Here is a 9290-nt window from a genome sequence, read left to right on the forward strand (position 1 = left end):
TGGCAGAGAGTGAAGAAGAACTAAAGAGCCTCTTGATGAAAGTGAAAGAGGAGAGTAAAAAAGTTGGCTTAAAACTCAACATTCAGAAAACAAAGATCATGGCATCTGGTCCCATCACTTCATGGCAAATAGATGGGTAAACGGTGGAAACAGAGATTTCATTTTGGGGGCCTCCAAAATCACTGCAGCCATAAAATTAAAAGACACTTGCTCCTTTGAGGAAAAGCTATGACCAACCTAGACAGCATATTAAAAAGCAGAGACATTACTTTGCCAACAAAGGTCCATCTAGTCAAAGCTATGGTTTTTCCAGTAGTCAGGTACAGATGTGAGAGGTGGACTATAATGAAAGCTGAGTGCCAAAGAATTGATGCTTTTGAACTGTGGAGCTGGAGAAGACTCTTGAGAGTCCCTTGGACTGTAAGGAGATCAAACCAGTCAATTCCTAAAGGAATCAGTCCTGAATGTTCATCGGAAGGACTGATGCTGAAGCTGAAGCTGATACTTTGGCCACCTGATGTGGAGAACTGACTTACTGGAAAAGACCCTGATGCTGGGATAGATTGAAGGCAGTGGGAGAAGGGGATGACAAAAGATGAGATGGTTGGATGGCATCACTGACTCAATGGACATGAGTTTGAGCAAGCTCCAGGAGTTTGTGATAGACAGGGAAGCCTGGTGTGCTGCAGTCCATGGGGTCACAGAGTCAGACAAGACTGAGGGACTGAAGTGAACTGACAAGAAGGAACAGAAAAAACACCACCATCTTCTTGGTTTCTTTCCAGGAGGAAGCGTCTCTGTGGGGCTAAGAAGCAATGAGGCTACCACACATTGTCTTAGTGTGTTCTTTGTTACAAAATGCTTTTCACCCTCACTCCTTTTTTTTTTTTTTGGCTGCACCATATGGCATACAGGATCATAGCTCCCCAACCAGGGACTGAACCCAGGCCCCTGGCGGTGAGAGTGCAGAGTCCTAACCACTGGACCACCAGGGAATTCCCTATTTAATCCTCACCACCAGTCCAAGAGCCCAGGAGCATCACTATGCCCTTTATACAAACAAGACAACTGAGATTTAGAGACATTAAGGGGTTTGGGTAAGTCACAAAGCAGGTAAGGAGCTGACGGAGGGTCTGTGGCGAGGTGAGCGCAGAAGAAGAGGAAGAACACACCGACTCCATGCAACTTCCTCTGTGGGTCAGCCTCCCCCAGCTCGTCTACCACATCCTCCCCTTGGCCTGCGTCTCTGCAGCAGCCCCACGTCTCCTGCCCCTGTCCTTTATCATCAGCTGCTGCCAGCTTCGCCACACCTCCTCCCCGACCTTTGCTCCTGGCTTGTTTTTTCCTCTGGACTCGGGAACCTTGGGTTCACTTTCACTCACCGCCTGTCCTTTCCGAGAGCCTCACCATGTGCACCGGCAAGTGTGCCCGCTTCGTGGGGCTGTCTCTCATCCCCCTCTCCCTGGTCTGCATCGTGGCCAACGCCCTCCTGCTGGTGCCCAACGGGCAGACCACCTGGACCAAGGACCACCTCAGCCTGCAAGTCTGGCTCATGGCTGGCTTCGTTGGCGGGGGCCTGATGGTGAGAGGACTGGCCAGGGCACATGGGCCATGGGAGGGAGCACCACTCTCTGGGGTCCTGACCAGGAGCGGGAGAGAGTGAATGGAAAGGATGGTGGTGGCTTGGTGGGGACCGGGAGCCCATCCAGCCTGCCCCCAAATGCTAAGCACTGCGTAGGGTTGCTGCTCGGCCCCAGGGTCCTGAGCTGAACGTCTGAGCTGAATGAGAAGGAAGGAGCCTCACTGCTCTCAACTGTTTCCTCCTGGGTAGGGAGCTGGTCCTCCCAGCCCTTCCCTGTCCCCACTGCTGAGCAGATGCTGGGAACACCTCATGACAAGGGTTGAGACAGAAGGAACAGCTGGTTCCCAGGGAGGTTATCGGGTTAAGATAATAATGGCCTCAGTGTGTGTGTGTTGGGGGGTGGGGGGTGGTTTACAGTGATAGCATGGTGTCTGGAGCCAGGTAGTGATGTCGCAGATCAGTCATTCTACCTATCAGCTCAGTGTCACCTCCTCCACTTCCCTGTCCAACATTTCTGGATGCCCACCACGCACTGGGCACTAACAATAAACTCAGAACCTAGGTCAGTGTGGTGGAGAAGGGGTCCCCGTTGCTTTCTGGAGACCAGGACCTGTCAGGAAAAGTGGGGGAAGGTGAGACACAGATTTCCCGGATTTCTTAACCCCTGTTTGCCAACCCCTCCCTGTGTAGGGGAACTTTTTTGTTTGTGCTCCGCATGGCATTTGGGATCTTAGTTCCCCCACCAGGGACTGAACCCATGCTCCCTGTAGTGGAAGCACAGTCTTAACCACTGGACCACCAGGGAAGTTCCAAGGGACTGTCAAGTGAGTTTAACATCTTTATGGCCTGAAGGCAAAAGATTTATCCCCCGCACTGTTCCCCACTTCTCAGCAGGGCTGACTGATGAAATTCTCTAGGGGAATGCTTCATCTTTGTTTCTTTTGCTGACCACAGCTCCGTTCGCTAAATGGGGAACGAACTGAGCTTTTCCTTTATACAACAATCTCCTCTTACCAGGGCTTCCCTGGTGGCACAGATGATAAAGAATCCGCCCGAAATGAGGGAGACCTGGGTTGGGAATATCCCCTGGAGAAGGGCCTGGCAACCCTCTCCAGTATTCTTGCCTGGAGAATTCCCATGGACAGAGGAGCATGGCGGGCTACAGCCCATGGGGTCACAAAGAGTTGGACGTGACTGAGCGACAAAGCACCCCTCTCACCCCCTGCCCCAAGGCCTTTTCTCCTACTCTTCCTCTCGCATGGATTTATGGCAGTTGGACTCCACTCCATACCTCTGATCTCAACCCTCTTCAAGACATCACACTCCTCCCAGCCCTACTCCCTCACTTCCTGTCATATCACACCTCTTTGCCAGCCCAAACCAACACCACCTCCCCACAATCTCACCAGCCTGCTTCTGGGAAGCAGGTGAGATCAGCGGTGGGCAGAGGCCAGAGCATCTACACCCCCGAAAAAGCACAGTGAGGAATTTGAATTTTATTATAAGTGCAGAGTAAACTACTGAAGGACTTTCTAGCTTTTTAAAAGTCATACAGACAACTTCCCAGATCCTTAATATACAGTTCAGTGAATTTTTATAGAGGGGACATACTTATGTTCTGGGCACTTAGATCAAGATCTGGGTCATTACAAGAATCCCAGACAGGCCTTCTACCAGGCCCTACTCCACACTGCCAAGGGCCCCACTATCCTGACTTCTACCCAGAGGTTAGATTTGTCTGTTTAGCACTTTACATAAATGGAATCCTACACTGGACACTTTTGTTCTGACTTCTTCAGATCAAAATTACATATGTTTGTGAGTTTCATCCATATTAGTATACAATACTGTAGTTTATTATTTCTTATGCATTCCATTGTGTAAATATTACCACAATTTATTTAAACATTCTACTGTTGATGGATATTTGGATAGTTCCAAACTTGGATTTATTCCAAATAATGTTCTCTAAACATTCCTATAAATGTCTTTAGGTGAATGTATGTTTGCATGTCTATTGGATAGATACCTACAGAGTAAAACTGCTGAATCTTAAGGTATGCAAATATTCAGTGCTAATAGATATCACCAAAGAGTTGTCTGAAGTACTTATAGCAATTGTATTCCCATCAGTAAAGTATGAGAGTTCTAATTGCTCCATATCCTGTTGGATATGGCTGGCTGCTGGGTGGACAGTGGACAGTAGGAGGTCAGCAGTGGCTGCAGGAAGATCAACTGAGGTTACTACAATTGTCCAGGAGAGATAACAATGGTGTGGACAAGTCCAGTGGCCACGGAGATGGAGAAAAGTAAACAGACCCAAGCTATAAACTCAGTGCTTCCTCCTGCTTCTTCAATTACCTCTTTTCACTGAGACAAAGAAAGAGCAGAGAGTGAGACAGAGGAGCTCAGAGAAAAAAAGGAAATAAACACTTTGGCTAAAAAAGCAAAAATTAGGGACTTCCCTGGTGGTCCAGTGACTAACACTCTGTGCTTTCAGTGCATGGGGCCCAGGTTCAATTCCCAGTCAGGGAACTAGATCCCATATGCTACAACTAAAGAGTTCACATGCTGCAGCTAATAGATCCTGCATGCTGCAACTAAGACCTGGTGTGCATGCCATCACTCAGTCATGTCCGACTCTTCGTGACCCTATGGACTTGGTCCCCCACCAGGCTCCTCTGTCCATGGGGTTCTCCAGGTAAGAAAACTGGAATGGGTTTCCAGGTCCTCCTCCAGAGGATCTTCCAGACTCAGGGGTTAAACCCATGTCTCTTACAGTCTCCTGCATTGACAGGCAGGTTCTTTACCACTACTGCCACCTGGGAAGCCCAAGACTTGGCACAGCCAAATAAATAAATACACAAACTTTTAAAAAATCACAAACAAGGAAGTCATTTGAAGTTGATAAATCCAAAAGATAAATCCAGGTGTCTCTGGGTCCAAGAGCCTCCAAGTAAGTGATATAACCAGACAGGCTAAACAAGGGGGCCCGCTCTGGCCCCAGACCTGCCATGAGACAAGGAAGAGGGAAGAGCGTCTAGAGGAAAGTTTACTCAACTCTGCAGGTGTTTCTGTAAGGTTGCTGTGAATGATGTAATGGAACTAAAGCTCTCAGCTTCTCCCTTGGAGAAGACCCAAATGTTGCCTTATTGGTGTGAGATAGACAAGGAAGACAGGGAGGCAAAGATCCAGACAGCTGCAGAATTATAGAGATGGGAGATAAGCAAAGAACCTGGTTGGGTGCAACAAAGCTAAGGCTGAAGCCAAAGGGAGGGCTCCTCAGACACCTTCATAGAGTTCAGTCTTGACAGGTGACTATTTGAGGAGACTCTAAGGGACTGGATCAGGGAAAAGATCAATTGAAAGTGAAGTTCAATCTGGTGGTAGCAGGACTTCCCTGGTGGTCCAGTGGCTAAGACTTTGCACTCCCAATGCAGGGGAACTGGATTTGATCCCTGCTGGGATCAAGCTGAAACTAAAGATTCTGCATGCCTCAGCAAAGATCAAAGATCCGTTTGCTGAAACTAAGATCCGTTGCAGTAATAAAAAAAAAAAATCTGGTAATAGCAATGTAGGATTGAGTATGGGCACAGGGCAAGAGACATGGAAACCCAACAGGGAGAATGAGCACATCCTTCTTGTGGGAGGTGACTGGGGACTAACTGGGTGGAAGAAAGGACTGACAGATTCAAGAGCCACTGAAGGACTTGAGGCTCGGTATGGAGGATTCAAGTTTTCAGGACTGAGTGACCTGGAGGATATTTCCACTGATGGAGACAAGAAACCCAAAGGGAGATGAATTTTGGGGGGAATAAACTGTGAAGTCAGTATGAGGTTGGATGAACTTGAGTTAAAACCAAGACATACAAATGAACAGACCCTTCAGGCAGTCAGATCTGAATTTGAAGGTATTGATTCGGAGATAACTATTGTTAGAAGCAGCAGCTGACACCCTGGTAGGGGGTGGGCTCTCTAAGGACTACCACAGGAGAAAGAAAGACAGGATCAGGGTTGTATCTTGAGGATTCCCACCCTTCCCATCAGAGTCTTCACTTACATACTCCTCCACCCTCTATCATAATCCCAGTTCACCAGACACTCCAACACCACTATTCCTTCCTGTTGCCGAGGGACTTTATACTTATTGACCATTTATTCTGAGTTAGTCTTCACATCAAGTCAACCTGTTATTTCATTAAATCCTGACAACAGCCATGGGAGGTACGCAGACCCATTTTACAGAGGACAAAACTGAGACCCAGAGAGATGAATAAATTCATGGAGTGTGAAATGAGCACAAGTTTGGCATCAAACCCAGGCTTCCTGATTCCCATTCACTTGGGCACCTACTATATACTGAGATTTATGGGGGATATAAGGATATTGGGGCTCTACCCTCCTGGAGGCTACAATCTGGACAGAGATAAGTTGGCACATAAATACAGATAAACTTAAAGCAGAGCCCCAGAGTATTGCAGGAAAAGTAGAGATAAGGTCTCCTTATAGTTCAAAGGGCTGAAGGCATCACAGGAAACTTCCAGGAGGAGGTAAGCATCGATGCAAGTTGGGGACCTGCTGGCCTTGCTATTACATCGACTCTCCTCCAATAGGTACTTTGTCCGGGAATTTCTGCCGTCCGGGCCGGGGGCAAAGGCTGTTGTGGTGCAGGCTGCTGTGGAAATCGCTGCAGGGTAAGATCCAAATTAAGATGGGGCTCAAGGGACTTTCTTGGTGGTCTAGTGTTTAAGACTCTGTGCTCCTAACACAGGGGGCCCAGGTTTGATCCCTGGTGGGGGGAAATAAGATCCCATATGCCATAGGACACAACTTTAAAAGACTAGTAAATTTTTAAAATAATAATAAAGACAGGATTCAGCTTCGGTCTTTGAACCGGTTTTCGAAGAACCACATCTAAAGCCGTGGTCTCTCTACTGAATTCCCAGCTTCATGAGCACCTCTGCAGAGTCCTAGGCTCCATCTCACCACTCCCTCGCACCGACAAATATTAGGCTTCAGTGGGCCTGACCAGAGGGGACTACAGCCCCCTTGAAACTCCATGGCCACCGGCTCTTAGGATTAAGCGGAACTCCAGTCCCGGCATTTGACGGGAAGTGTATTTTTAACGACACTGGAAAAGATGGGGTGGCGGGGGGACGGGGCCAGGCACGGTTTGCCCACGAGTAGGTAGGGGACGGCCCAACACACCTCTCATTGCGCTGTGCATGTAGATGCTGCGCTCAGTCTTCTGCTCAGCTATCGGGTTGCTTGGCGCCATCTACTGCCTCTCGGTCTCGGGAACCGGGCTCCGAATTGGACCACAGTGCTTAATGAACGGCTCCTGGGATTACCACTTCCAAGACACCGCGTAAGGCTTAGCCTGTATTCGTGGCCCTGCCCCATTCTCTGTCTCTGCCCACCTGCCTTTCCCACGCGGACCGGGGAACCTAGGCCGGACTCGGCTTTGAGACTGCTTCCTCCACGTGGGCCAAACGAGCTCTGTGCATATCCCCCTCGGCGCCTGCGCGGGGCGGGAAGCCCCAGGTTGGGGGTGGGGGGGAGGCGCGCTCCGCGTGACCTCCTGCTCTCGCGTGACCCTGCCCCACCCGCAGAGGCTCTTACCTGCTCAACCGCACGCAATGGAACTTGTGCGTGGAGCCGCCCGATGTGGTCCTTTGGAACGTGACGCTCTTCTCGCTGCTGGTGGCCGCATCGTGCCTGGAGATCTTGCTCTGTGGGGTGCAGCTGGTGAACGCATCCATTGGTGTCCTCTGTGGCGATTGCAGGAAGAAGCAGGTGGGACGGTGTGGGATGGAGCTGGCAAGGAAACCTATCTGCTCCCTGGCTGTGTCCTGTCCTCACTTTATCTTTCCGCAGGGCTCCTCTCAGTGAGGCTCCATCTACGTGATCCGTCGCTCCTGGATACCCACCTGGCCCGCCTCAACCCTGGAATAAACTAGAGTATTTAGAGTTCTCTTCCGCGTCTCAGATTGTGCCCTTATACAAGGAGTGTTGGAAGGCCTCCAGGTACACCGTTGCTTGGGGCTCTTATACCTTGCTTGCTATTTTCTTAATAAATACTGAGCTGTTGGTGCACTGAAAGTACTGTATAAACAAGACAGGCAAGTTCTGTGCTCTTAAAGAATTTAACATTCCAGGGGTTAGAAGATGGACAGTTTTTAAAAGAGGCAATAGATTATTTCAGTTGGTGATAAGCACTTTTTAAGAACATGGAGGTATTGGGGATAGATATTCACTGACGCATGACCTTTTTCATAAGACAAAGTTCAAGAAAGAAAAATTGGACCTGAAATCTGGTGGATGGGCTAATCATCTGGACTGTTGGGAGAGTCCAGGCAGAGAGGGCAGCAAGGACAAGGACACTTAATAGGACTCAATGTACAGAAAAGCCACTGTTTGAGTTTTGTAGGGGGAAGAAAAGGAAACATATGGAAAAGACAAGCTTCCCAGGTGGCTCAGTGGTAAAGAATCCACCTGCCAAAGCAGGAGATGAGGGTCTATCCCTGGATTGGGAAGATCTCCTGGAGGAGGAAATAGCAACCCACTCCAGTATTCTTGCCTGGGAAATCCCCTGGACAGAGGAGCCTGGTGGGCTACAGCCCATGGGGTCATAGAGTCGGACTCCACTGAGTAACTGAGCAGGCACTCATGGAAAAGACATGTTAGTCTCCTAAATTCTAGAAAATGAAGCCTTAAGACAATATAGCGTTGTCACCTAATTTGGTAGAAGTTTCTTAATCTGGGGTCACTGGTGGTTCAGAAAGGAAACAACCTGGGCTCTTAATGGGGATGACACGTTTGCAGAGGCTGTCAGAAAAGCAAGGACTTCCTCAACCTGTAAGCAAAATCTGTTTCAGTGCATTTGTTTCTTTTTTTTTTTTTCCTGAGCTATGGGTCGGTAACTTTCTGTAGCTTGCCCTAGACTTCTGAGTGTGCTTAGTCGCTCACTGTGTCTGGCTCTTTGCGACCCTCTGGACTGTAGCCCACCAGGTTCCTCTGTCCATGGGAATTTTCCAGGTAAGAATACTGGAGTGGGTTGCCATGCCCTCCTCCAGGGGATCTTCCCAACCCAGGGATGGAACCCAAGTCTCCCGCATTGCAGGCTTTACTGTCTGAGCCAGCAGGGAAGCCCAGATTTCTGAGACCAACCCCATTGGCTTGGCCCAATGCCAGGTTAAGAGGAACACGGGGCGACGCAGTTTCCCATCCCTAAAACAAGCCAGACCAAAGCCAAGACAGAGAAACTTTAATAGCGGAGGTGGGACGAGGCTAGGGGCTGGGGAGGACGGCGATGGTATCAATTGCGGCAGCAGAAAAAGAGCGCGTCGTTGATGGCGGTGTCGTCGAGGAGGCCTTGAGGCTGCTGGATCTTGGTCTGCAAGCCGCATATACCTTTAGGACAAAGCTCACTCCAGTTTCCGAAGTCTCCCCAGGTCAGGCCCGGCCCCTGCAGCTCCGTGCCGTCGGAGCAGAGGAAGCGAACGTTGTTCGCAGCTGTGTTGTCCCCAAAGGTCACGGGTGCCTCCACTCGAAGCGAGAAAGCCACCAGGAAGCCGCCGACGGGACACCACAGCGGCTCACTCCACCATCCCCACCTGCGGAGGAAGCGAAGACGCACTGGCTTCGCGGTGCCCCCTACCCACCTCCAGCCCGACTCAGGCCTCAGGGGCTTCCCCGCCAGGTGCTC

At 49.8% G+C, this 9290-nt stretch overlaps 2 protein-coding genes across 2 annotated transcripts in view; one reads left to right on the forward strand and one right to left on the reverse strand.

Annotated features, from left to right (window-relative positions):
• The first annotated feature begins 1218 nt into the window (after positions 1-1218).
• On the forward strand, positions 1219-7684 carry TM4SF5 (transmembrane 4 L six family member 5). The gene is made up of 5 exons (XM_010847387.1): positions 1219-1582; positions 6196-6276; positions 6814-6950; positions 7195-7378; positions 7460-7684. The coding sequence occupies exons 1-5, from the start codon at positions 1409-1411 to the stop codon at positions 7472-7474; spliced, it is 591 nt and encodes a 196-aa protein (XP_010845689.1). The 5' UTR covers positions 1219-1408; the 3' UTR covers positions 7475-7684.
• Positions 7685-8689: 1005 nt separating this feature from the next.
• The window catches only part of LOC104994044 (vitelline membrane outer layer protein 1 homolog), a 1045-nt gene continuing 444 nt past the window's right edge, over positions 8690-9290 (reverse strand). The window contains exon 2 of the mRNA XM_010847503.1: positions 8690-9238. Within this exon, the coding sequence (XP_010845805.1) occupies positions 8901-9238 (338 nt within the window). The 3' untranslated portion in view covers positions 8690-8900. The remainder of the gene's footprint in view (positions 9239-9290) is intronic.

This window comes from Bison bison, unplaced genomic scaffold (assembly GCF_000754665.1).
Source record: "Bison bison bison isolate TAMUID 2011002044 unplaced genomic scaffold, Bison_UMD1.0 scf7180017864249, whole genome shotgun sequence".
Classification (NCBI taxonomy): Eukaryota; Metazoa; Chordata; class Mammalia; order Artiodactyla; family Bovidae; genus Bison; species Bison bison.